This window comes from Elephantulus edwardii, unplaced genomic scaffold, assembly GCF_000299155.1.
Source record: "Elephantulus edwardii isolate Elephantulus edwardi_28Jun2011 unplaced genomic scaffold, EleEdw1.0 scaffold00045, whole genome shotgun sequence".
NCBI lineage: Eukaryota > Metazoa > Chordata > Mammalia > Macroscelidea > Macroscelididae > Elephantulus > Elephantulus edwardii.
The window spans coordinates 16,932,795-16,960,793 of NW_006399795.1; the positions used below are offsets into that span (position 1 = coordinate 16,932,795).

General features: G+C 52.9%; 2 protein-coding genes across 2 annotated transcripts; one reads left to right on the plus strand and one right to left on the minus strand.

Annotated features, from left to right (window-relative positions):
* The first annotated feature begins 488 nt into the window (after positions 1–488).
* Positions 489–3,896, plus strand: TNFRSF18 (tumor necrosis factor receptor superfamily, member 18). Its single transcript, XM_006885950.1, has 7 exons — positions 489–498; positions 980–1,069; positions 1,466–1,624; positions 2,365–2,487; positions 3,190–3,277; positions 3,503–3,702; positions 3,775–3,896. The coding sequence occupies exons 1-7, from the start codon at positions 489–491 to the stop codon at positions 3,894–3,896; spliced, it is 792 nt and encodes a 263-aa protein (XP_006886012.1).
* Positions 3,897–9,942: 6,046 nt separating this feature from the next.
* On the minus strand, positions 9,943–21,475 carry LOC102855322 (protein polyglycylase TTLL10-like). The gene is made up of 11 exons (XM_006885951.1): positions 21,397–21,475; positions 21,184–21,319; positions 20,733–20,851; positions 20,391–20,520; positions 19,139–19,224; positions 18,779–18,950; positions 17,430–17,601; positions 16,822–16,962; positions 11,098–11,214; positions 10,654–10,747; positions 9,943–10,433 (listed from the first exon to the last, which is right to left on the minus strand). Exons 1-11 carry the CDS (start codon positions 21,455–21,457, stop codon positions 9,943–9,945), a joined length of 1,719 nt encoding a protein of 572 aa, XP_006886013.1. The 5' UTR covers positions 21,458–21,475.
* Between the last annotated feature and the right edge of the window lie 6,524 nt (positions 21,476–27,999).

Below are 27,999 nucleotides of genomic sequence, written 5' to 3' on the forward strand. Positions count from 1 at the left end.
ACTTTGGAAGTGTCTTTTCTGCCCTAAACCCAAGTCTTAGCGCAGTGGGGCAAGCGGCAGAACCCTGTCCTTGTTGTACTGGAGAGCTCTTCACAGGATCCTTTTGTCTAGCTGGCGTCCAAGTGTTGTTACCCGGAAGTCTGCCAATCTGAGGCTCTTTCGGTCCACATGTCTTAGTCATCTCCCAACTTCTAGGGGCTGAGTGTGGGCCTCCAGCCACCAGTGATAGGCTTCGAGGGCAGAGTCCTATGTGGCACTTGCGAGGAACCCTCTGTCCGGCAGTGAGGAGAGGTTCACCTCTCTCAGAAGGGCTCCCACTTGACAGCATGAGTTCAGCTCTGAAAGCCAATTGTGCTGTGTCCAGAGAAAAGGGGATCAGCTCATTGGGGAGGTGGTGGTTGTGGGTTTCAAGGGAACTTCTGACCAAGTATCTTGGGGAAATCTCTGCATCACAGTCTTTACCACATCTCCAGTCTGTGGGTGACATCATGGCCATACGTATGTCATTCCATACTCCCCTGTCAAGATTCAGGCTGCCTCAATCCAAGCAGTTTCTACCAACTACTCTTGTGCCTGAGGCTAGGAGATTGTGGGGCATTTCAGGAGAAAACTTCAGCTGGAGTCGTCTAAAGAGGCTTTAGAAAAGTGCCAGAAGCCCAGAACTCCTGATGGAGGGCTGTCTGGGGATGGTTTGGAGGCGGCATGCTCTTTGACCTGCTACCTCTGTAGGGCTGTTCTCAGCTCCCTCCTGGTAACCAGGATTTGGGGGTGGGGCTAGAAGGGGGATGAAATTGGAAATATTTGGAGTAGAGGCTGCTTCTGAGTCTAAGACCTGAGAGGATCCCTCCCTCTGAGTGCCAGGTGCCTCTACTAGAAAGGTACAGTGACATGCCGGTCTCACCCTTCACCAGTTCATTCAAGGCCTCCCTCACACCACAGGGCTGGAGCTCACCTACCCTCTTCTGCAAATTGTCCTAAGATACGGGCACCTGGTTGGGCGGCGTGGGGCTTCTCCGCACCTGGAGAGGCGGCCTCAGCCTAGTGGGCGTGGCCATTGTCTCCTCCGCAGGTATGGGGCTGAGGTTGGCGTGGAGACTTAGATGCAGGACCTCATCCCATATCCTTTGGGGGATCCAGGGAGAAAACTGGAGGTGAGCAGAAGAGAGGCAACAGCCAGGAGGAGCAAGGAGGTTCAGGGCAGATGCAATATTCGATCCCAAGGGGTCCTACGCGCGGACCACCGCTGAGGGCACCTTGGGCGGGATGACTCAAGTACCTCCTCCTACCACATCCGACGCTGGACGTCTCCCCCGCGCACTGGGTCCGACCTTTCACACCTTTTGCTCTTCCTACAATCGCAGCGGGATATTTGTGGGCTCAGCGGCTTGTGTGTTCGGGGAGGGCTGTGCCAGGGGGAGGGGTTGCGGATAGTGCCAGGGACTCAAAAAGCCTCGGGTCCCGGCAGCGGGGCCAGAAGAAATGCGCGCGGCCGCGTGGGGCGTGGTGGCGCTGCTCTGCGCGCTCAGCCTGGGCCAGCGCCCCACGGAGGAGGCGCGCTGCGGCCCGGGTCTCACGTCGCGCGGGACTGGACCTAACGCTCGGTGCTGCCACTCCTGTGAAACAAGTAAGCCCCGCGCCGCCGAACCCCGCGATTAACGAGGTTGAGTGCTGAGCGGAGGCCAGGGTCTGGGGTGGGGCCTTGAGGAGAGGGGTGGGTCAGGGTCTCCACCTGGGGATGGGCTTCCTGGAGCCTGTTGCTAGGCGGGGACTTTGGGGTTCGTGATGAACTTTAGCCTGCCCCCAGGCCGCCTCTTGCCCAACTTGGGGTTTCAGCCAGCTACATCTCCCTGCCCTATCTCTCCCATCCTATTTCTGCCCCGCCCCCGCCCCTGCCCCGTGGCTGCAGCTGCGGGTGATAGGGTTCTGGATGTGCCACTCCGGGGCTGCAGACGCAGGAAACACAGGGCTTCATTCTGCCTGCCTGCTAGCGGGAGCAGACTCCGAGGGTCCCAACCTCCGTGGCTGTGGGGGCAGAGAGGCAGGGAGGGAGGCAGAGAACTGTCTCAGGGGTCGACCAGGAAGAGGGGCAGCAATTGGCAGCGATGCCAGGGTATGGAGAGGGAGGGCAGTAGAGCCCCAGACCCCCAGACCAACTTGTCCAGTAGGCTGAGCCCTGGTCATGCAGGAGGAACAGCCTCAGAGCAGTGGTCAGGAGTGGTCAGGGTGGGAAGGATGGCTGGATAGAGCCTAGGGTCTTGAGTCTGCTGGGTGCTCTTTGTTCAATGAGGCTAAGGTGGCAGGGGCGCCGGGGGTGGGGGGGGATACTAGCACACAACTGCTGAGAAGTGACCACTGTGTTTCCAGCTACAGGCCAGACTAACTGTGAAGGCTGCAAGTGTGTCCAGATTGGGTACCACTGTGGAGAGCCCAAGTGTGACACCTGCAAGCCCCATCCATGCAATCCAGGCCAGGAAGTAGTAGTCCAAGGTGGGTACCCAGAGGTGTGCATGGGCAGGTGAATGTGGGTGCCTGTGGGCATGGAGACTGGGCTCGAGGCAGGTAGGCAGCCATGGAAAGGCTGCTCCTTTGAGAGACGATCCTCTCTCAGCCTAGGCTTCTCCATGCAGGAGAAGATACCAGTGCCTTCTCAGGCTGTCTTTGAGGACAGTCGATTCCTTCTGTGTAAGGAAAAGCTCCGATTTGGGGGCGGTTTACCCATGAGGGGAGGGTCCTGAGGAAAGCCTGGAGCTGGGAAGTACCTGAGCAGAAGCAGACTCAGGGCAGGTGGGACTGTGAGCTTGAACCAGCACAGGCTAGAGGGGAGGCCACTCCCTTGGGGACCAGCAGGGCCCCAGCCTCAGCCCCTTTCTCTAGGTGACTGCTGGAGCCAATTGAATCCTTGCTGGCTCTTCCTGCCAACTCTCATCCCCTCCCCACACTGTTCCCCCTCATGTCCACCTGGAAGAGTTCCCCATCCATAGTCACAGCCTATGGGCCTTGCCTCCCCTTCTTCCCACAAGGGCCTGCCTCATCTCATAGGTTGTGTCCGTTGTGCAGCCCTGTGGCTTCCAAGATATCGGATGGATGGATGATATGGGGGATGGAGGAAGATTGTCCCTCTGCAGTGGACCCTGATCCTGCCTCATCCACCCAGTATCCCCTTGCAACCTGTCTATCTGTCGTCCCCAGGGATTTTCAATTTTGGCTTTAAGTGTGTTGACTGTGCTCCTGGGACCTTCTCTGATGACAGAAGTGGCCTCTGCAAGTCAAAGACCAAGTGAGTTCTAGGGGAGAGGGTGTGCGCCCCGGGGAGGAGGGTTTCAGGACCACTTTGAGGAGGAATTGAGATGAGAAGGAGGATGGCATCTTCAGTCCTTCCCAGTGTGATGATATCCAGGATCTCCTGGTGATCGGGTGACCCCTCCCCCAAGAGCTCAAATGACAGCAGCCTAGACAGGGGCTTCCTGGTCACTGCTCTGAATGCCCCATGCCTGTGTTCCAGCTGCTCCATGTTCGGCTTCTCTACTTTGTTCCCTGGGAACAAGACCCACAATGCTGTGTGTAGCTCCAAACCCCCTGCTGAGTCCTGCTCCCTGCTGACCCTGGCCTTGCTCGTCATGGCCGCCTGCATCCTTGTCCTGGTCGTGGTCCACCTGGGCCTGCGCATCTGGGAGCTAAAGAGAACACGCATGTGCTACCGAGGTCAGTGGTGCCCTGGGTGGGGAGCCTCGCTCACACCCCCCTTTGGCCCTCTTTGACAGTAGTCTCTCGCAGGGATACAGCAGCCCCCGGAGGTGTCGCTGCCCGAGGATGCCCACAGCTACCAGCTTCCTGAGGAGGAGCGGGGAGGGCAGCAGGCTGAGGAGAAGGGCCGGCTTGAGAACCTGTGGGTGTGAGGCCTGGCCAGCTTTGTGAGTGACTGGAACCCTGGACCTGCAGCGCCAAGCTGATCCTCCCCTGGGGTGTGGGTGTGTATTGGGGGGATTTGTGGAGGGTGACCCTTCTTTAGCCCCAGCTCCAGGCCCAGCCCTGCTTCCCTCGAGGGTGGAAGTGGGTGTGAGATGGTGTTAGTGATGACCTGACCATGTGAAAGGTCAGACTCGGTGGCTGGGCCTTATGAGAGACATGGATATGGCTTTGACTGAAAGTCTCTTGCAAGCCCTGCTGAGTGGTTTATTGGCCAGAGTGCAGACGTCCTGAACCTGGCTTGGCTGATGGAACAGTCCATTAACATCCGCTGATGACCGCATGTACTTGTGCTTCTTGGTGGCAGGGGTATCAGGAAGCTGGAGACCAAAGCCTCTCCAGTGTCCTCAGTCTCCTCCATGCAGTGCAATGAAGGGGGACAGATAAAGCCTTCCTTCCCCTGGCAGCTGGTGGCTCGGGTTAGGTTGGGGACAGTTAGGGGACATGCCAGCCCAGAGCTTGATTAGGGCCCCAGGCCTGGAGTCTTGCTGGTGCCATGCTGGACTTCTGCCTCCATTGCCACAGGGCTTCCCTGTCCAGGCTCCTCTCCCTTAATGTCCCGAGAAGGCATAATTAGGGGCAGCTCATTCTTTGTCTGTTCCGCATGTAGACTGAAAAGGTATGGAGATAAGCAGCATCCCTGACGTACACTTTTCCTGATTTTGAACCATGCAGTGTTTCTTTGCTGTTCTGCCTTCTGGTCCAAGTATAGGTTTCACATAAGCTCAATCATGTGTTCTGGAATTCCCATTCTTCTTAGAATTGTGATCTGTTTGTGATCCACATAGTCAAATGCCTTTGCATAGTCAATGAAACAGAGAAAAATTCCTCTGGTACTTTCTTTCAGCCAAGATCTATCTATTAGCTGTACTATTCCTCATATCATGGCCTCTTCTAAGCGCAGACTGCAGATCATCCGGGAGGCTGAGCTCCATGAGGAGGAAAGTGGCATCAGGATTGGAGGAAAACACATCAACAACCTGCATAACGCAGATGACACAGCCTTGCTTGCTGAAACTGAGGAGGATCTGAGGCATTTGCAGCAGAAGGTCAAGAACTGCAGCCTTAAATATGGATTGTAGCTTAACATCAAGAAAACAAAGATTGTTACCACTGGGCTGATTGAAGCATCATGATAGGTGGTGAAGAGATTGAGATTATTAACACCTTCGGTTTGCTTGGCTCCACAATCAACACTCTTGGTACCAGCAGCAAGGACATAAAAAGACAAATTGCATTGGGAAAGTCTGCTATCAGGGACCTCTCCAGAGCAATGATGTCAGTCTGGAGACTAAGGTGTACCTGATCAGGCCCATGGTCTTTGCAATTACTTGCTATGTATAAGAAGGCTGGACAATGACTAGGGATGATAGAAGGAGAATTGATGCCTTTGAGCTGTGGTGCTGGAGAAGAGGATTGAATATACCATGGACTGTTAAGAAAACAAACAGGTTTGTCCTGGAGAGGGTATATTAGAGGCAAGGATTCTGAAGCTTTTTCTGTCACACTTTGAACATATTGCAAGGAGGGACCAGTCCTTGGAGAAGGATGTCATACTTGGGAGCGTAGAGGGACAACGCAAGAGAGGAAGACCCTGAATGAAATGGATTGATTCAGTGACTGGGGTAATGTGGGTAGGTGTGTCAGAGACAATAAGGCTCAGGATAGAGCAGGGTTCAGAGCTGTTGTACATAGGGTTGCTATGAGCTGCAAGTAACAACAAAACAACATCCTTTGTCTGATAGGGCTTCCTTCTCTGGATGTCCATGGAGGGTCTGGTTTCTGGGTGAGCCACATAGTCTGCAGGTCTCTGTTCGGTCTCACACAATTCTCTGCCCCAGCATTCTTTGGCTTGGCGGATAGCCTCAGAGTGGCCTGGGTTGGCTCTGCTGTTTCCCTCTCCTGGGGGTGAGGTGGGGTGGCACTCGCTACAAGCTGCCATCTGGTGATATTTGGAAAAGACCTTGGCAGACTGTCCCAGGTATGTCTGTTCCTGCTCCGCAGCACATGCCAACGCCAACCAGCCTTAGCAGGAGCACCCTGCGGGTGCTGGCACATCCCGCCCCCAGACATGTAGCCTCCTCCAGAAACCCCACCCCTGCCCTCTGCCCCAGAAACCCCCTCCACTGAGCTGCTCCGACAGAGAGGAGGTAAGGGGGAGATGATCGCCCTGTCTCCCACTTTTTACACCCTCATATCTGTCCTGCCATTCAGCATGGCTCTCAAGAGATACTGAGGGAAGAGATAATGTTAGATGGAAGAGACAGTGGGACACCTGAGAGGGGTGGACAGTGGACAGTCTGACCCTAGAAACGCCCACTGTCAATGGCTCCTCAGAACGTGACTCAGAACAGGAACTACTGCTCACCTCTTCCTGCCCACAGTGGGTGGAGGCAGACACCAGCAGTATGAACCAGTGCAGAGAAAATACCACATCATCCGGGCACTGAGGCTGGCCAGCAGGCAGAGGTGGCCTGACTCCACAGCATGGTTGAGACAGACTGGAAGAAGAGTTCAGAGAGAGGGACATCTTGTGATGGATCCAGGGGACTGCTCAGCCCCTCTGAAGAGCTTTTTGCCCTCTGGCTCTCTTAGGCTCTCATGGCCCCTAGGGGTTCCCCTCTACACTGTGGGGACAGGGCGTCCAGGCCCTAATAGACACTGAGACCTTTTCAAGAAACTGGTGACGTGCACAGGTCTGGGCACTGCGCCCCTGACTCAGCATGGAAATTCCTCGTGGGCTGCCCTGTGTGGTGTCATCAGGTGGCAGGGCTGCAGGGGATTCCAAAATGGGGTGGGGGACTTGTTGGGGACTCTCTCCCTCCAGGCTGCACCCACCTAGCCACGCCCCCTTGGGTCTTGTTGCTGTGTCCTCAGCCGACCTTCTTCATCAGGTCCCCTCCAGTCACGGCCCTGCCTGCAGTGTAGCCCAGCTCCACACCAGGCCACCTGAGACTGCTGCTGTCTCTCAGGAGTCTGAGGTCTTTAGGGACCAGAGTGGTGCTGGGAAGTGGGTAAAGGCAGCTTTGAGAGTGTGGGGATGTGTATGGCTAGCATAAGGGCAGAGAAGCAGAGGTGGGCTCCGGATTTTGGGAAGAGTTGGGGAGCCTGCCCTTTTCTCCGCAGCCCTTACCCAGCAGTGACATGCTTAACTCCACCACTGGGGCCAGCTTCCTTTCAGCTCCCCCTTCCAACCTTCTTCCCATTGTCTCCAGCCCAGCACATTAGTAGGTGAGCACACATTAGGACTGAATTGGGATGATTGGGTAGGGGTTGTGCCTAGGACTTTAGGACCAAGCCCTGGTCTGGGGCCAGGCAGGCTCAGATCAGAAGGTGTTGGATGGACATGGCTGGGTCCCACTGAGGCTGCTAGGTAGGAGACAAGTCTAAATATGGAGCTGAGGAGATGAGGAGGACAGTCTGCAAGACCTAGAAACAGTAGGGGGTGTGTGTAGGAGATAGGTGTGCACAGCCTAGGCCGAGTTAGGCCAGCAAGGGCTCACTGAGAGAGAGACCCTGCCTTACCAGGAACTGTGAACCCCTCAGAGTCGCCATGAGCACCAGCTGTTTCGGAAAACCACAGCCCTTTCCCACACTCTGGGCCACAGATGGTGTGTCAGTTCAGCCTGAGCCAACGGCCTCAGATAAAGATCCGTCCTCTGTTCCCAGAAGTGCTTCCGCTGTAGTGGCTCCCACCCCTTTCTCTGGCTGGAAGAGGCCCCTGCCTCTCGTGGCACTGAGATACCACCAGTTCCTGCTGGACAGAGATCAAGCTCAGAGGCAGGAAGAAGAGGACAAATGACTCACCTTTCCTGCCTGGCCAGTCTCAAGACAGCCACAAGGGCCAGTGGGAGCGATGGGACACAGTATCACAGACTGAGTGGAACAGACCAGTAGGCCTGGCCACTAGGGGCTCCAACAAGGTTAACACCCCTACCTGTTTCCTTTGCTGTGGCTGACTCTTCAGGGCCTCCATCTTCACTGGCTGAGCTGGGCCCTCCCTCTTCAGCCCCTCTAAGAACTACAGGGTCTCCTAAGCAGCTTTACAAGGGTAGGGAAAATGAGGCACATCCCCCCACCCACCATAAATGCTATCCTTCCAGGAAGCGTCCAGGTGGGGGACTTCCTAGAGAGGGAGTTGATGTAGTCAGGGGTGCTCCCTGCATCTCCTTTAGACAACTTCTAACCCTGATTGTGCTGGCTCTTTAGGGAGCTCTCATGGGGTGAGAATCCTGGGCCTCCCTGTGGACGAAGCATCTAGCAGAACCTGGATCCAGACTGTCAGGTGCTGAGGGAGGCCCTATCTCACTGTCTTTGTTACTATCTCCTGACCACCTCTCCCCTGCACCTTTCCAGCAAGGGCCACCTTGGAGCCCGAGAGAATGGTGGAGTAGGAGACCTGATGATGTAGTGAATAACATCCTGAGTGAAACAATTTCACAACCTTGTTTATTCACTGACACTCAATTAGGCTTTAAAAGAGGGGCACTGCAGACATGAGAGCAGGAGGCACAGTCCAGACCTTTGAGGACATGACAAGGGGTCAGAATAGGGCAGGCCACCCTGCAGACACACCCCCCTCCTGCCCAGGCCCAGATCTGAAGTGGGTCATCTCAAACGGACTGTGCTGTCTGTCATCCTGCACAGTGACACGGCTCTGTGTCTCTGGGCAGAGACACAGGCCCCTTGGCCAATGGAGACAGCTGGACAGTAGTGATGACTCCTGGTGAGACAGGCCTGACCATGACCATGAGGCATGCATGACACATGCATCATAGTGTTAGCCAGGCCAGGGCCTTTGGACAGGTCAAAGGGGAAGGGTCAGAGAAGCCAAGGAGGGTGCCCAGGATGAGAATGTGGCGGGTAATAACTCCAAGGTAACATGGCCATGAATTTCCAAGTAGAACCTTGGAGCCCCAATTGCTTCTCCAGGCCTGCCCAGTGTGTGCTGGTCAAACTTTTTCTCCTGGTCCCAGCCCCAATTCACCCTGAGTAGTCCTTGGCCATCAGGAGAGTCAGCCTGGCTGCAGAAAGAAGAAATCTGTTTCTTCCTTGAGCTCTTTCCCCTCAGTCTCCCAATCTCTGAGGGACCTCTTTACTTTCTCTCTTCTGTCCTTTCAGTGGGTTTCCAAACTTATAAAACAAACGCTTCTGCCCCCTCGAGGGTCTGCTGGTGGATTTGAACCGTCAGAGAAGAAGGGTTATTGGTACAGAGACCTTTGGGTGAGCCGTGGAGCTCTCTGACAGCTGTACCACCAGGGTCCCCTAAATGCTTCTCCCTGCTCAGTCCCTCCTCAACTTTTGCTTTTGGGACACACCTCAGTGGAGGGAGCCCTCTAGTGGCTCTCCTACCTCCTGCTCCTGGGGGAGCTGCTCACCCCAGGCCTTGCTGGAATGAAGCTGGTGGAGGCAGGGCGCCAGGGATGGGGATGCTGGAAGGGGAGGCTGGTTCTGGAGGTGGACCTAAACTGTGGGTTATGCTAAATGAGAAAGAATCTTTGTACGGCCTCTGAGGATCTGGGGTGCTGGCGTTGTAAAAGGGGGTTATATAAAGCAGCCCTTGATCTCTCTGAGTGGGAGGCTATGGGGCCCATGGTCTTCAGATCTCCGTTTTAGACTAAATTTCTTGGGGTCTTAGACGGCCTGCTAGGAGAGTTCCCTCCACTTCAACGGCAGATTCTGGGAACAGGGACTCTAGAAGCCACTGTGGCTGGGTGAGGAGTTGGTAGGGGGATACATGCTGCTGTGGAGGTCGACTCCCTGTTCTCCAGGGCAGGCTCCCCCAGAGGACAGATCTCAGACCCAGCAGAAGAGTGGTGAGGGGCAGTGGGCGGGCGTCATCCCAGGGACTCCACCCCTATCACCAGAGTGTGTTAGAGGGTCAGCGATGTTCAGTCTGACCCTCTGCAGAGCCTTGTATGTAACAAAGTAGCCTTTATAGGTCCCAGACAGGGCGAGCGTCAGCGGCGCTCCTGGTTAGGAGCCCCGGTGGCCCGGGGTTTTGCGCCCTTTGCTCTCCTCCTCGCGCTCGTCCCCCACCCGCTCCGGGGAGCACTCCCGGGCCGGGGCCCCGCCGTCTTCGGGTGGCCTCGGGGCCTCGGCGTCCCAGGGGGCGGGCAGGGAGCCCGCGGCGCCGAGCCCCCGGGCCTCGGGGTCCTGTTGCTGCCGGGGTCGGCGCTGGAGGGCCGAGCAGGACCGCGGTGCGCTGGAGCCCCGAGGTGGCGCGGGCTTGCGTGCGCCCGGCCGGTCGGCGGCCCGGACCTGGGGCGGCGGCGCGGAGGGAGCGGTCTCGCAGGACGGCCGGGGACCCAGGGACGCGGGCGAGGGCCGGTAGATTGGCCGCAAGCCGCCCAGGCGTGGCCACAGGTCCGTTTCGCCGTTGTGCAGAAGCACAAAGTGACGCTGAGACAGCAAAGGCAGCATCTTTTGGCTGTGCAGGCTCTTCTGGAAGGTCTCCAACGCCAGGTCTGCAAGTGTGGAGGAGGGTGAAGGAAGGGGGCGGGCAGGGGGAGGGGCGGGGGCCGAGAAGAGTGGGGCTCTCATGTCCATAAATTGGGGCATAAGGTGAGAATTAGCAGGGACATCCGCTTCTAGGAGGGCCAGGTTAGTGGGGAGAGGATGGGTGGGTGATTGCCAGGGGGTCTTAAGAGCGGAGTGTATGTGGGGGTTGCTCTGCCAGTGCCTCACCGAGGGTTTCCATGACCACAGCAGGGATCACCTCCTTCAGCACCTCACAGTTGGTGTGTAGGGCCGGGTTGGAGTTCATTTCCAGCAGCCACACCTGAGGTCAAGGGTGGTCAGTAGCCCCGCCCCCAAAGGCTGCTTGGCCAGGGGGAGGCAACGACGCTGGTCCCCACTAATCTGGGTGCCATTGGACTGGCATTTGTGTCTGTGGCCTCATTGTCCCTAATTTGCTCAGGAGCTGAGGCTCTAAGGATCTTTCTGGGCTTGGGGGTCTACCCCAAGGAAGGGGTGCCCCTAATGGGAGCAGAGGACTCAGCCTCTTAGATATGTCAACCCCAGGGCTGGGTGGGGCAGGGTGGGGTCTGGAGGAAGTCACATTATGAACAGATGGTCAATGCCTGCTCACACCTGTCAACCTGCCCCCACCACTCCCACGCTCAGCTGCACCTTAAAGTTCTCATCGATCAGGAAGTCACAGCCAATGAGATCGAAGTAGCCCAGTTTGCAGTCCAGCTTGGATTTGACAGCCAGGAAGCAGTGGGCCATGATTTGTTGCATCCGCTTCTATAAGTGGGGGACTGTTGGTTAGGGCCCACCACCTGTCACCTCTCAGCCCGAACAGTCAAAACCTCATCACTCATCTGTCGCTGTTCCCTGCACGCTCACCTCTACCCCTCCCAGTGTGCTCACCTGTAACTCATCTACACACTCACAGGTGCACCGCTCACCTGCACAGCTCTACATCACACAACTCTCAAAGGCAGAAATTAATTCACATCAGTTTCATTCAACACATTAAAAATTCATTTAACACATTCAGAGAGTTTCTATAATACACTGTGTACTAAGGTTACAATAGTGAACTAAGTGTATAAGGACCCCATGTCTTCAAACAGCTTCCTCAAGTTAGGGGAGACAGGCATGTAAAATACAAATATATTACATATATTGTGTGGCATAATAGAAACTACTCAGGGACTTCTACAAATTATTGAGGAGCAATGATGTCAGTTTGAGGACTGACGTGTGCCTGATTCAGGCCATGGTGTTTTCAGTCACTTGTTGTGCATCTGAGAGTTGGACAATAAATAAAGATGACAGAAGAAGAATTGATATCTTTCAGTTATGGTGAATGGATTGGCAAAAGAAATGTCTTGGAGAAGGTGCAGCCAGTGTACTAGGAGGCAAGGATAATAAAGCTTCATCTCACATATTTTGGGCAAGTTGCTAGGAGAGATTATTCCTTGGAGAGGGGCATGATGCTTGGAAAGGTGGAGGGTTGGTGAAAGAGACTCTCCACCAGGTGGATTGACACAGTGACTTCAGCAATGGCCTCAAGTGTGAAAGAAATGATGAAAATGGCACAGGATAGGACAGAGTTCAGATCTATTGTACATATGGTCTCTATAGGTTGTACTTGACTCAATGGCACCTAACAACACCACCACCACCAACATAACAGAAAGTGATAAATGCTAAGGGAAAACGATGTAGGATAAAATTTTGCTGAAGATTATCCAGAAATGACTGGAACAGTACACTGACAGAGAACTAACAGAAATACAAGCTGGGTTTAGAAGAGGTCATGGCACTAGAGACATTATTGCCAGTGTCAGATGGAACAAGAATGTCTAAGTTTTGCTGACTATGCAAAGGCATTTGTGTGGATCACAAAAAATTGTGGCTAACCTTGAGGAAAAGGGGAATCCCAGAACACTTGATTGTGCTTATGTGAAACCTATACTTGGACCAAGAAAACAATGCATAGTTCAAAATCAGGAAAGGAGTGCGTCAGGGATGCATCCCGTCCCCATTATTCGGGAAGCAGGGCTTTATGAGGAGGAGTGTGGCATCAAGATTGGAGGAAAACTCATTAATAACCTACAATATGCAGATGACACAAGCTTGCTTGCTGAAACTGAAAAAGACCTGAAGTACTTGCTGCAAAAGATCAAGGACTATAGTTTTCAATATGGATTGAAACTCAACATCAAGAAGACAAAGATTCTCACCACTGGGCCAACTGGCAGCACCATAGTAGATGGAGAAGAGATTGAACACTAGCGGTCAGGAAATCACCTAATCCAGGCCATGGTCTTCTCAATTATTTGGGTTGAATAATGACTAAGGGTGACAGAAGACTTGATGAGAAGAGTCTTGAATATACCATGGACTGCCAAGAAAACAAATAGGTCGTCTTGGAGAGGGTGAAACCAAATCTCTCTCCTTGGAGGCTAGGATTTTGAATCTCCACCTCACTTATTTTGGGCATGTGGCCAGGAGAGACTGGTCCTTAGAGAAGGACAACATGCTTGGAAGGGTGGAGGGACAACACAGGAGAGGAAGACCCCTGATGAGATGGAGCAATGAGGGTTGGTGTGTCAAGAGCTAGTGAACCTAACTCAGGACAAGAAAGGGTTCAGAGCTGCTGTACATAGGGTCACTATATATTGTAGGTGACTCAAGAGCACATAACAACAATAACATTCTATGACAGGTTTGGAAGCAGGAGTGACATCCACTTCCTAAATAACATGCCTCTGGAAACTTTGATAAATGTTGTTGATTGTAGAGGGGCTTCAGGCTTTTTGTTCATGGGGTCTCTAGGAGTTGTGCTTGACTCAAAGGCAATCAACAACAACAACGATTCTTTCTATAGATGTAATCAATCTGATTCCTGTATAAGCCAGGTAAGGCCCAGATAAGGCCCATGTGTATAGTCACTGTTTATGTTTTTTAATAGAAGGTATTTGGAATGAATAAATCATTTCCAAAAATTCTATCTCCATTCTATCTTCAGCCTTAGTATCCAGTATATACAGAAAACAGCTTAATGATAGAAATGTGAAAGGTTATAGATCATAGACTTCTCTAATAAGCACATAAAAAGATGTTCAACATCACTAGCCATTAGGGAAATCTAAGTCATCGTTATAATGAGATGTTACTTCATATCCACCTACTCATCAAAATGAACAGAATAACAAAATCCCCCCAAAATAGGTGCTGAAGAGAATGTGAGGAAATTAAAACCCTCACAAATAGCTGGTGGGAACATAGAACCACTGTGGAAAAGTTTGCTATTTCCTCAAAGAGTTAAATAGAGAACTGAAGGCTTGTCTATATAGAAACTTGTGCACCAGTGCCCAAGGCAGCAATAGTCATAATTGCCAAAAAGTAGAAAACAACCCAGATGCCCATCAACTAATGAGTGAATAAGCAGAATAGAAACTGATGTTGTTAGGTGCTCTAGAAGTGACTATGACTCATCGCGACCTAACGAATGAAAGATAGGAACCTTGCCTTTCCCTGCCCCCTCCTCATGATTTCCGATATGTTCATTAGACATGCTCAAATAAATGTGCCATTCTGTATGCAGAACAAATCACGCAGGAGGCTGGACTTTATGAAGAAGAATGTGGCATCTGATTGGAGGAAAACTCAACAACCTACATTTATGCAGATGACACAATCTTACTTGCCGGAACTGAGGAGAACTGGAGGCATTTACTGCAGCCTTCAATATGGATTGAAGCTCAACATCAAGAAAACAAAGAGTCTCACCACTGGGCCAGCTGGCAGTAGTATCATGATAGATGGAGAAGAGATTGAGATTGCTAATAGCTTCAGCTTGCTTGACTTGATAATCAACATTCTTGGTACCAGCAACCAGGAAATCAAAAGATGAATTGTATTGGAGGAATCTGCTGTCAGAAACCTCTCCAGAGTACTGAAGAGCAACAATGTCTAGACTGAGACAGTCTAGATGTGCCTGATCCAGGCCAACATTTTCACAATTACTTGCTATGCAACAGAGAGCCAGACAGTGACTGAGGATGACAGACAAATTATTGATGCTTTTGAGTTTTGGTGCTGGAGAAGAGTATTGCATAACTGCTAACAGGACAAATAGGTCTGTCCTGGAGAGGATGAAACCAAGCTGCTCCTTGGAGGCAAGGATTTGGAAGCTCTGTCTCACATTTTTTGTGCATGCTGCCAGGAGGCACGAGTCTTTGGAGAACATTGTGCTTGGAAGAGTGGAGGGACAGAGCAAGAGAGGAAGACGCTGGATGAGATGGATTGACTCCGTGACTGGGGTAATGGGGGTGGGGGGTGTAGGTGTGACAGAGACAATGAAATGGACTCAAGATAAAGCAGAGTTCAGAGCTACTGTACACAGGGCCCTATGAGTTGCAAGCTACTCGACGGCACATAACAACAACAGTAGTCACCTGCCAACCCAACTTGTTGAGGGTTTTCTTCTCTTTCTCTGACCCTCCCATCTTCCCCAGCATGTCTTTTACCAAGCACTGGCCTCTGAACACACACACACACACACACACCATCCTTGCCTTAAAAGAGCACCCTGATCTACAACCAGGAGAAGATAAAATAGATGAATGGGACCTTCTAAGAATCAAATCCCTATGTACATCCAAAAACTTCTCCAACAGGGTAAAAAGTGAAGCCACAGACTGGGAAAAAGTGTTTGGTAATGACATGTCAGATAAGGGACTTACATCTAGAATTTATAAAATACTTGAGCACCACAACAAGATAAAGATAAATAATCCAATAGAAAAATGGGCATAGGATAAGAATAGACACTTTGATGCAAATCAAAACAACTATGAGATATCATCTCACCCCAGTCAGAATAGCAAAATTTAACAGAACAGCAAGCAACAAATGCTGGCGAGGCTGTGGAGAAACTGGAACCCTTATTCACTGTTGGTGGGAGTGTAAAATGGTGCAACCACTGTGGAAGGCGGTATGGCGCTTTCTCAAAAAGTTGCAAACAGAGATACCATTTGACCCAGCAATTCCACTACTGGGAATATACCCCAAAGAGACCATAACTGACATCCAAGCAGATATATGCACACCCGTGTTTATCGCAGCTCTGTTCACAATAGCAAGGAGTTGGAAACAACCCAGGTGCCCATCAACAAACGAATGGGTAGAGAAGCTGTGGTATATTCACACAATGGAATATTATGCTGCATTGAAAAACAAGGAACTCATTCAATATTATTCAAAATGGGTGAGCCTGGAGTACATTATGCTGAGTGAAATATCTCAGTCAAAAAAGGACAAATATTGCATGGTGCCACTGCTGTAAAATGGGACTGATATCAGGGTGGGGGTAAGACTGAGAAAAACTGGATAAATTGTGTATACTGCACTGAAACAGATGAGGGACTGAATAATTTAAAAGCGATGTATGATAGGGTATTGTGGTTATCACAGGAGTCCACGGTCGGGGTTGCATAGTGGAATGTACTTGGGGTGGTGGGAGGGGTGCGGGGGGATTGTGTACCAGGGAGGGAGTCTTTCTTTTGCTTTTGAGAGAGAGGAGCGAACTGGAGGGTGGGGGGAGAGGGCTGGGCAGGGAGAGAAATGCAGCAGTGAATGAATGGAAATCCAAATTCTCTGTAAATGTTCATTAAAATTATTTAAAAAAAAAAGAGCACCCTGGTTTATTCTTGTTTATTCTCTTGGCAGTCCAGTGCGCTTTGCCAACATCACAATTCAAAGGCACTGATTACAGAAATTACAATAGAAATATTTAGCTATAAAAAAAATTCATGCTCCAACCATGGTGAGCCCCTTACATGCAAATCAAGAAAAGAATTCATGCTCTACCATGGTGAGTCCCTTCCATGCAAATCAATGCTTACCAGGGGCTACGGGGGCTGAAAGGGCTGGAGAAGAATGCACAATGGTACAGAATTTCTTTCTGAGGTAATGAAAACAGTCTGGAATTAGGGGTAATGGTTACACCACCTTGTGAATATACTGAAAACCAGTGAATGACTTGTGTGTGAATTATATCTCAACTTTAAGAAAGGAGAGAGGAGGAAATTGTAGACGCCTCAAAGTGATGATTTCCATCACCCAGTTACACACCAAACACACTATAAGACTGTCACACACACACACACACACACTCAGGTGACAACATGTGTGTCTTGTACCTGGTCCCACACAGATGGTAACACTGCTATACACAAAACACAGACATGCACTCAGACAGATAGAGAAGTAAAGACATATAGACAAACACAAATGTGTACTTTCTCTCACGCACATACCCTCCCCACACATACATTCTTAGAGATCTGACCCCTAGTGCTCAACCTGAGTGCCCCCCTCCCTCCCCAGACACACCGTAAAGGTGGTGAAGACCCAGTCTCTGGGGAGGCCCTTGGTTTTCCTGAACTTGTCGTTGATGTAGCAATTAAGGTGCTCCATGCTCCACACCGTGTCCTCTTTGAGCAGCATGTAGAGGGGGCTCTTCTTTTGCATGAACTGGGAGTGGGTGGATACAAGGCTTGGAGACCACCCAGGACACCCATGCCCCATGGACAGTGCCTGCAGAGACCCTAAAAAGACCCCCTTGAACTAATTCCCCTGCCCACAATCCTCCATTTCTGAGACCTGACCCTGCTCAGCCTGCCAGCTTCCTTTCAGGAATTCTCTCTGAATGCATCCCCCCTTGAGTCTTCCCTATGAAAACCCTCTTTAGAGACCCTAGACTTCAAGCTGGAAACCCACCAATGCTCCATGGTCAGCACATGCGTGTGCGTAGGGAAGGACAGGGCCCTGAATCACTCAGGACAGTGGGGCCTGCAAAAGTAAGAGGACAGGCCAGCCCACCTCAGGGCCCAGGCCCTCTGTTTCCTCTAGGAGTGAATGTCATTCTCTGGTTACTGCCCTTCCCTGTCTGCGGTCAGGGGGACATTATCTGTGAGGGCCCTCTCCTGGAAGGCCTTTACCTGGTTGGTCAAGTGGCCACTGAGGTCATCAGACTGGGGATCGTAGAGCCCAAGGGTGAGGCGGGCGTAGCCGTGGCCAAAGAAGACCATGTAGGGCATGGCGCAGGCGATGAGCAGGTATGAGCGCACATCAAACTTCTTCCCGTCCAGGAGCAGTGGGTTCTCGATGTACCTGGGGGGCGTGCAGGCTGCTAGGCCGAGCTGTACAGCCAACTGGCTGCTGCCTAGCATGATAGGGCCCTTCTTGCCTCACCTGCACCTTCTGTTTTTTGGGTTTTTTTGCACCTTTTTAAAAAGTCTTTTTTTTTTTACTGGTTTGCATCTAATCATTCATGTACGCTGTGGTTTTTACATGTGCTTTGCACTTTATGCAAACATTACATTCACTCGTGCTCCTTCTTTCAAGTCTCAGGTGTGACCCTTGGGCTCCCTCTACTGGCCAAAAGCACTGGTAGAGGGACATTTCGGAGCCTGTGGGGGCCTTGCCTCTAGAACCAGCTCCCTGCATGGATCTGGGGCAGTTCTCAGTTGGAGCCTGGAGGATGGAAGCAAACTGGGACAGGAGGGCTGCCTGGCGGAGGAGGGAGTCTGTTTGGATGAGGAGGTGGAAGGGGCCACCTGAAGAGAGAGGAAGGGGACTGCCTGGAAGAGGAAGACTGGAGCCACCTGGAAAAAGAAGGGACTGCCTGGAAGAGGGGGAAAGAAACAAAACCCTCATTGTCACCGAGTTGGGATCAGCTCAAATCATTCTCTCCTGTGAGCTTTCAGAGTCTATGATAGCACAGGAGACGACTGCCCGTGAAGTTGGTGAATCTGAATTGCCAGAATGGTGCTCTCTTTGAATCAGCAACACAGCCAGACATGGGCTAATGTAAGCAGAACTACATGACTTTGGAGAGGGAATGAGGGAAGATTCTATGGGGTGAGCCTCGGAAACAAGAACAAGCCAGTTGGGGAGCCTCAGTCCAGCAGCTGGTGGTTCCTTAGGGGTCTCATCGGTGTCCCTGACCCCTGGTGACCTTTACCACTGCTGTGAGTCAATTCTAACTCCTAGTGACCCTACATTGGGTTTTCACCGTAAACATTTATGGAAGGAAGTGGCCCATCTTTCTCCTGCAGAGAGGCAGGTGGATTCTAGCTGTCAGTCTTGAAGCTAGCAGTTGATGGTTACATGCAGAGCTACCAGGATGAGGCAAATGAGATTTTATGGCTCAGCTCTGGGGGCATCACGGCTCTCCGCTGCCACGTGCTTACCTGTGACCCTCTGACCCCCATGAACTCTCAACAGTGGGGGCCATGGCGTGGTTCCCCATATTAGACCCCAAGTGGCGCCCCCACCTCCCACCCACCTCTGCACGATTCGCGCCTGAGGCCCTCGGAAGGACATCTTGCGGGAAGTGGGGTCATCCTCCGTGTTCTGTGTCTTGGCCTGAAGGGCTGCTGCATCCTCCTGGCTTCTTAGCAGGAAGATGCCTTTGCCCTGATTGGACGCTGTGGGCTTGCAGATCCAGGTCTGGGTCTCTGCAGAGAGCACTCCCTGAGCCCATGATCAGCCACAGTCCCAACTCGGCCCACCCTAGCCCGTAGCCGCACCCCTACCTTAGTCCTACTCACACCTCCACCTCCCCTTGGACCCAGCCCTTGGCCCAGCCTCAACCCCATCTCTCCAGGAGGGCTCCCCACACTCGCCCAGAGCCCACCAGCCTCACCATCAAATAGGGTGAAAAAAGCCTCTCGCTCATCCTTGATGTCTAGACGATAGGTTTCTGGGAAGAAGTCTTCCATTTTCAGGATCCTGGGGAACAGGGAAGTGGACATAGGATCGCCCCCCTCCGGGATGGCTCAGGTGGCCAGTGCAGCCTCTGGTCACGCTACCTTGCAGGCCATCACCTCTATAGGGACCCCTGCCAACTGCCTGGCCTCCCTGGCGCTGCTCTCCTGGTCTGGGGCTTGGGCATTTGTGAGATATCTCAGAGTTGTGTTCCTGGGGCCTGGCATCCAACAGTTGGGCAGTCAAAGCCCAGAGGTGCCAGGGCTCAGCTGCTGCCTTCTCTTGATCTGAGATGCCCATGGTTTTATTTTTTAAATTTTTATTAATTTTGTGTGTGTGTGTACTGTCAAATCAGATCTGACTGGTACAGGAGAAGATTGTCCCTCCTCCAACAGAGCATCTGGTGGATTTGAACTACACGCCTCTCGGATTGCAGTGCAGTTTCCTGCCACTAGGCCACCAGAGCTCCCTAGAGATGCCTGTTTTTATCTAATACCAGGTCACCCTTCCATCTGGAAATGGCCTCTCCTGTCCTATCTAAAAGCTTCTTGTTTTGCGACTGGAGGCATCCTGGGCTGGCCCGTGGGAGCTCCTCATAGATTTGTGTTGTGTCCTTTCTAAATCTGTCCCCTGGGGATCACAGGACTTGGCCTGCATGGGCAGCTCAGTTACGTGTGTGGTAGGAATGGGTGGGGGTCTGGCAGAAGAGGAGGATGGCTAGGAGCATGGAGATAAACAGACATGTGAGTATCAGTCGGTGGGCAGGTAAATATGTGGATTTTGAATGCAAGTTTAGGTGGTTAAATGAATGAATTTTGGATAAATGGGTGCATAAAGGGATAGAGGAGGAAGAGGAGGTGGACTCTGAATTAGTGACAAGGGATGATGCAGAGTGCAGGGGTGACCGCCTGGGTGGGCTGTGGGGTGTGTGTGTGTGAGAGAGACTGGAGAGGCTGGTGAGAGGAAGGTGAGAAGTTGGGCGGGATGGTGATGGGTGGACGTGTGGGTGACTCATTGCTGAGTGAGGTGGGTGCTGGAGGGCAGTGACGAGTGATGCTGGGCTGAGGTGTGGGGTGGGCGGGTAGGGATGCAGATGGGATTGAGGTGGGCAGTGCTCCCACATGAGGGCAGGAGGACGTGGCTGGGGAGCGAGTCAGTGGGCGGGAGCCTGGGTGCAGCAGCGGGCTTACTTGGTTTGGGTGGACATGGACGTCTTGTTGATCTTGCTCACGACCCTCGCGTACTCCCTCAGCGTGCTGAGCAGCCCTATCTTGGTGGTGAGGAGCTTGCTGTTGGGGAGCTGGTACAGGAGCTGTTCACCTGGCAGGCACAATGGAGCCCCGGGCAGCATCAGGTGGCCTTTGCGGGGCCACGGCTACCCTGCTATCTTCACCACCCCGATTATGTCCAGCCACCTTGACCACCCTGGCCTCCCTGTGAGGTGGCCTGATGCCTGCCACGAGTTCCTGCTGCTGGGCAGGGCCCTCCAGGGTCCTGAGCTGGGTCTTTGGCTGGGTCCCCTGTCCCTATACCTTCCCGGAAGCTGCAGTAGGTGTCTCGGCACTTGACCTCACACCACTTGAGTTTGTAGTCCTCCCGCCGGCTGTCCTGGGTGCGCTGCCAGCCTTTGCTCTTACAGTAGGCGCTGATTCTGCAGGGGAACGGCAGGCACGAGCTGGGCCTGGGGCCATGGGCACCCCGGGCAAGTGAGGACGTTGGGGGAGGGGCCATGGGAACTCAGGGCCAGAGGGACATGGGGACCCTGGAGGGAGTGGGGACCTAAGCTTGGGGACCCTGCTGGAAGGGTATGAAGACTCTGGGGGCAATAGGGACCCCAGGGAAAGGGCATCAGTGACTCAGGCCTAGGAGCCCTGGGAGGGCATGGGGGACCCCAGGAGAGGGAGTGAGATTTTGGGGAATACTCAGAGCTGAGACTGGGCCCTGGGCACGGGGCTAGGGGCAGTGATAGCGGGCTCCCCTCACATAGAGGCGCCATTGGTGCCCCCGATGTAGAAGAAGGGGCCCTGCCCAGCAACGGGGGACTGTTTCTCCCCCTCCAACAGTTGCTCTTCCCGGGAGGCAGTCAGGAGTCCCGTGCTGTCAGCGTCATCCAGGAGGTCTGCAGATAGTGGGTGGTCAGAGGGCGGATTCCTTGTCCTTCCACCCCCTGGCTTCACGCCCTCAGACCCCGCCCACCTTCATCATGGTCCAGCTGGCTTAGCTGACGCAGGAGTTTCTCCTCTTGGTTGCTGCCCATTGACCTCTCAGGGGTCCAGCCTGGGGATGGGATGGCATCAGGCTTGGGGTGGGAGTGCCTATACAGCTCTGATGCCCAGATTGCCACCATTCTAGTGTCCCCTGGGCGTCTCCCCAGCCCCAGTGTTGACCTCAACATCAGCCCAAAGGCAAAGGGGATAGTCACCTCCATTCAGGGACTGGGATGCAGGGTTGCTCTGCTTTGAAGCCAGCTAAGTGCCCAGGCAGAAAGGCACCCCTGATAAGACCCCCCTGTTTGTGTCCTCAGCTCCACTAAGGTCTTGGGCTGGGGAGCCACACAGCACCGGGAAGGGTACCCTCACCCTCCTGACTGGCTGGGCACGGCTGGGCCGTGGGAGGGGACTAAACTTTAAGGCTGGGGCTGAGCCAGACCATCCCCAGGAGTGATGGGGGGGTCACAATGTCCATGATGATGTCACATCTGACCCACGGGCCAACTGTCCGGCCAAGAGGGACTGCTCTCTACCCTGCCCTGGGCTTGCGTGGATAAAGGCCTTTGGGGTATTTGGGTTCACAACACAGCTTGGGGCTGGAAGGACAGTGTCTGTCCCCGACCCTGTCCTGCTTTGCTGGTCCATTCTGCACCCCCCATGTGGCTCATCTCATGGGTGGTGGCCATATGACCTGACCAAGTGCAAGTGAACATGCACCTCCATTCCCTCCACTCCCAGCCCCAGAGGGAGGGTAACGGCCCACCTAGGGGGTGTCATGCTCACCTTGTGCTGGGGGGCGGTCTTGTCTAAGCACTGCCTCCCTTGGCTGCTTGTTTTTCTTGGTGCCGGTTTGCACTTGTTTAGGGGTTCCTCGGCAATGGATAAAGTGGGCGTGGCTGCGGACTGGGGCTGTAGGGGCACTAAGACAAGGGCCCCTTTGAGATGCAGGTCCTGCTTTCTTTCCGGGCCTTGAGGTGGCCTGGGGGCCTGGCCCTTGGCCTGGGCTTGTGCTCAGGCCCACCCTACCCGGGGATGGGAGTCTCTCTGGGTTCTGGGTAAGGTCCACGGCCTGTGGCTGGCTCTGGTCTCTCTGTGGCCTGTGAGGCTTGTTGTCTCGAGAGGGCAAGGCCGAATCTGCATCCTGTTGGCCCCGGGCGTGACCTCCTTCAGCAGGACTGTCTGTCTGGTGTCGTTCTGCACCGCCTTGGCGTTGGCTACTGTAAGGAGAGTCTTGGCCGTGTCTGACGTGGACAGAGCAGTGCCGAGCCCCCTCCCCACCTGCCCAAACAGCAGCTCCTGGAAGACTCTCCCTCCCATTCTTACCTGAGCTTATGGCCTCTTGAGGTGCCCCCTCTCTTAAGCACTCCTTTCTGTGTTGCTGACCTTGAATATTTTGAAGAATTTCTAGACAATTTCTTTATGGCTCCTTTCGCCTTAACACCATTGAATAAGCCCTTTTCTCGGCCTGCCGGGTGGGACGTGGCCTGGTTGGACACCTGGATCCCTTTAGCTCTGTCCGGTGCCCTGCAGAAGAGGGCCAGGTCAGAGAGGAGGTGAGCAGGGGACAGTAGGGGGTAGACAGTCCTGGACAGACGTACAAAGTGGGAAAATGCTACCCAAACCAAGAACCAAGACGAGAGATGAGGCCAGGGTTGGGGCAGGGCCTTAGGGCAGAAAAGCTGTGTCTCATACACTGACCCGAGACGTCGTGACTTTGTATAGGCGTAGACTTTCTGAAGGCGTGCACGGCTAACAGGAAAGCAAGTGAACCTGGAAGCGTGGCTGGATGGTGCTTCGGCGATCAAGGGCCTGCCCCTGAGAACAGAGAAACCTCTAAGCTCGGCCTGGCCTAGCATGATGGGCCCCACGTTAAAGCCTCAGATACACAGAGCTTCTGGGGTGGGGGTGGGGGTTGCTCCTGCTCTATTCTGAGTGTGTGGCCGCCCAGGCCTCCTAGACTGTTGAGGGAGGCCACCCGTACAGACACAATCGCACAGAGGAAGAGCTAACCTGAAAACCCCTGATTACAAACAGCAAGGGCTTGGTCTCCCTCCTAATCCAGAAAGGCACAAGACGCTGTTAAGGTGACATAAGAATTTGTGGCTGGAAGTTCAAGTTGGACATTTTGAAAGCACCATTCAGGAACTGAGTGTTGCAGGGACAGGGGTTTCTGAGGCTGGACCAGCTGAAGGGAGGACATGGCGCAAGGACCACCTAGAGGGACATACCATGCGGAGCCAACAGCCAGGGTTAGACCTTCCTAAGCAGACACAGTGGCACAGTGCTGGGGGCTGAAGGATGTCTGCGGGGCTTACAGCCAGGCTGTATCTGGCAAGCCAAATGAGGAGGGAAAAGGCTCCCAGAGGGAGATTTTGCTGGACCAGTGATGCCCCCTGCTCAGTGGTCGGCTCCCATGTCAGCTGTGACCTGGAGCATTCGCCTGCTTCTCTGTACCTTGGTCCCCTCATTGGCATGCGGGGTGGGAACAAAGCCTGGCAGGACTATTGGGAGAATGAAGTCTAGAACTGCAGTGGCTTAGGGTGTGTACTGTGTCCCCAGTGAGTGCCACCAATGGGGATGGCAATGGTGAGGACAAGGAGGAAGGGGCAGTGCCATCGAGCTTAGAGACAGTCAGGACGAACTATGTAGAAAAACAAGCAGATGGAAAAGCAAAGTGATTTATTAATCCCAGAGAGAACAAAAATGGTCTCATCATCAAGGCCAATTGTGAGGATGGCTGTGGCTGTGAGCATGGCCGTGTGCATGGCTGTGCATCTAGCTATGAACATGGATGTGTATGTGGCTGTGAGCATGGCCATGAACATGACTGTGTGTGTGGCTGTGAGCGGGGCTGCATGCTTGCCTGTGAGCATGGCGGTGTGGCTGTGAGTGTGGCCGTGAGCATAGCCATGTATGTGGCCATGAGTGTGGCTGTGTGCATGGGTGTGAGCATGGCTGTGAGCATTATTAGCCCAGTTATAATCAGAATGTGGCAGGATGCAAGAGAGCAGAACACATCAAGAGAGGTCTCCCACCATGGAAATTCAAGTAATAACATCATCTTGTTGTTATTATGTGCCGTCGAGTCGCTTGCGACTCATAGCAACACTACGTACAACAGCCCTAAACTCTGCTCTGTCCTGTGCCAATCGCACTGTCTCTGACACTCCCATCCCGATTACCCCGGTCACTGAATCAATCCACCTCATAGAGGGCTTCCCCTCCTGCGCTGTGCCTCCACCCTACCAAGCATCCTTCTCCAAGGACCGGTCTCTCCTTAAAACATGGCCAAAGTATGTTAGACGAAGCTTCAGAATCCTTGCCTCCAAGGAGCATCCGGTTTAACCCTTTCCAGGATGAATCTGTTTGTTTTCCTAGCAGTCCATGGTACTCTCAATACTCTTCTCCCAGCACCACAGCTCAAAGGCATCAATTCTCTTTTTATCCTCCTTAGTTATTGCATAACAAGTGATAGCAAAGACTATGGCCCATAGCAGACACACCTTAGTCTCCAGAGTGACACCATTGCTCTTTAGTACTTTGGAGAGGTCCCTAATAGCAGACTTTCCCACCGCAATACATCTTTTCATTTCCTAGCTACTGGTGCCAAGAGTGTTGACTGTGGAGCCAAGCAAACTAAAGCTGTGAACAATCTCAATCTTTTCACCATCCATCCCAATGCTGCCAATTGGTCCAGTGGTGAGAATCTTTGTCTTCTTGACATTGAGCCTCAATCCATATTGGAGGCTGCAGTTCTTGATCCTCTGTAGCAAGTGCTTCAGGTCCTCCTCAGTTTCAGCAGGCAGGGTTGTGTCATTTGTACAACGCAGATTATTGATGAATCTTCCACCAATCCTGACACCACACTTCTCCTCATAGAGCCCAGCCTCCCGGATAATCTGTTCTGCATACAGGTTGAAAAGGTATGGAGACAGGACACATCCCTGGCGTACGCCCATCCCAATTTTGAACCACGCAGTGTTTCCTTGCTCCGTCCTGACAACTGCCTCTTGGTCCAAGTATAGGTTTCGCATTAGAACGATCAAGTGTTCTGGGATTCCCATTCTTCTCAGAGTCAGCCAGTTTGTTATGATCCACACAGTCAAATGCCTTTGCATTGTCAATGAAACAGACATTCCTCTGGTACTCCCTGCTTTCAGCTAAGATCCATCTAACATCAGCTACAATATCCCTAGTACCACGACCCCTTCTAAACATCATAGGGGTACTAATTAGAAATAAGATGCTAATTCTCAGATGGAACTGCTTGAAGAGGTGGCTGAGATTGCCCTGGATATAGAAGAGAGTGGGACGGGCAGGCAAGGAGCTGCTTGCTTTGTAAACCTTATAGTTTGTCTGACCTTCCTAACTGCTATTGAAAGGAGCTCTGGTTGTGTAGGGCATTGTGTTGTGCTGCTAGCTCGAATCTGCCAACGGCTCACAGAAGTCTGCTCCCAGAAAGACTTACAACCTTGGGGACCCAACAGAGGGTTGCTGTGGGTCTGAGTCAACTTGATGGCAGTGCTTGCTGTGGTGTGGACTTGAGCTAGGAGGCAGTGGTAGAATTCTTGCCTTCTATGTAGGAGAAACAGGGAAAAAACTCTCATCGCCATCAAGTTGGATCCAACTTAGAGCTGATGTTCCATTGGGTTGCTGAGGTCATAAATGCCACAGGAGGAGGTTGTCCATCTTTCTCCCTCAGAGCTGCTGTTGCAGTGGATTCAAATTGCCAAGGAGGCCTGGTTTTAGGACTAACAGCACAATTCCCTATGGGCTGCATCACCTGGGTGTGATTCCTGCCAATGCATCTGATGGACATCTAGCTATCACACTTATCTGCCAGGGGAGGCGAGGACATGGACCAGGTTTCATTATTTAAGAAAGACTACAAAGAAAAGCCTAGAAATCTCCAAAAATCAGCCAGTGGATCCCATGACTCGATCCCAAGATGGGGCAGGACCGGGCAGGGCTTTGGTGAGCTAGAGGTCCACTTGACAACTGAATATTTAAAACTTCCACCCAGAAAGTAAATTCACAAGCACCGAAGCATTATTTCTGGTACAAATGAAGGAGGATGAAAAGAAAGATCCCGGGTTTGCATGGATGTGGAGGAGTGTGTCAGGTCTCTCTGGCTGAGTGTAGAGGGGGCGGGACCCACCTGTGAGGTGTCACAAAGCCTCATCCAAGCACTCTGTCAGAAATTTCTCAGAAGGGCAAAATTCCCACCAGAAGAGAGCTTTAATTGTGTTTTGATTTGGGTGGTTTTTTGTTTGTTTTAACAGGAGGGAGCCTGGGGGATGGAGCCCAGCAGTGGAGGGGCAGACCGTAATGATATCTTAGGGCTCAAAAGCTCTCACCTGGATAATGGATTTTAAAACAAAGACTGTACCTGGTCAGGTAGAACAGCCAGCAGGAAACGGCACCCAGGTAAGGTGAGCTCCGGGTATCTGTGATTCTGGAAAGCAAGTCCCAGAGAGGGGAAAACAAACATCAGTGAACTGCGCAGGTCTCTACAAAGACACTATTTCATGCGTGTGGAGGCAGGATGCTAACGAGATGCTGACATTGTCCAGGGGGTCTGGCGCTTCCTGGTTGAGCCTGGCCGTCTGGGGGTCTCTGAGGGTTCCAGGGGACCACCCTTTTGAGGGTGCTTCTGGGGAGCTAGGTCTGGTCCTGGTACAGGGTCCTGTCCTCTCGAGGGTCCCGATGGCAGGCCTTCACCAGACCCTGAAGCCACCTGCAAAGGACTGGCCCCCGACTCCCAAAGGCAACTCCTTGGGTGGGGCGATAGACGCCTTGGCACATTGAGGGTCAAGGGTCTGACCACATTGAGGGACTGCATGCACCCTCCTTGGAGAGTCTGGGCCTCTCCAGGCTGTCCAGTTCCCTCCCCGGTTCTGTGGCACCCCCCCACCCCACCCGCTCCTGCTGTTTTCTTCTCTTTACTGAATCCCTCAAGCAAGAGCCTAAGGGTCTCTGATAACCAGGAGAGGGACAGGAGGGCAGGGTCAAGACCTCATGCCTGAACAGGACCCTAACTGCTGGGCCCACCACTCTCTTACCTGCCTGTCAAGGTGGTGCAGACCCTCTGCCAGGAAACAACAGTGGTGGCCCAGCAACCCGTCTCCAGGCAACAGTTACCAGGCGCTGAGGCTGCCGCTGAGTTGCCCAGAGGACTTTTGTCAAGCAGGGCCTCTCTCTAGGTACTCGGGGGCGGGGCTGCCTCTGAGCCGAGCGTGGGCCTGAGGAGAGGCAGGAGGGCCCTGGGCAGCAGCAGCAGAATGGGAGAGCTGACCCCACCACCGAACCAGGGTCTGGGGTCACCGCGGCTCCACACCTGGTCCCTCATCTTCTCCCTCTGCCTCTCTCCTCCCAGGACCGACCCAGGCTGCCTCATGCCCCACCCACCCGAGGCCCTGGGTAAGGATTGGTTGAATAAAGAGCTCTTTGTTTCTTTCATTCTAAATTTCATTGCTTCCTCCCCAGGCATCAGGCATCAATGACAATGACATTGCCTCCTATTTTTTTTAAACTGTATTAAAAATAAAGACAACAAAATACTTGCCAACGTAGGAAGAGTGCAAAAGTT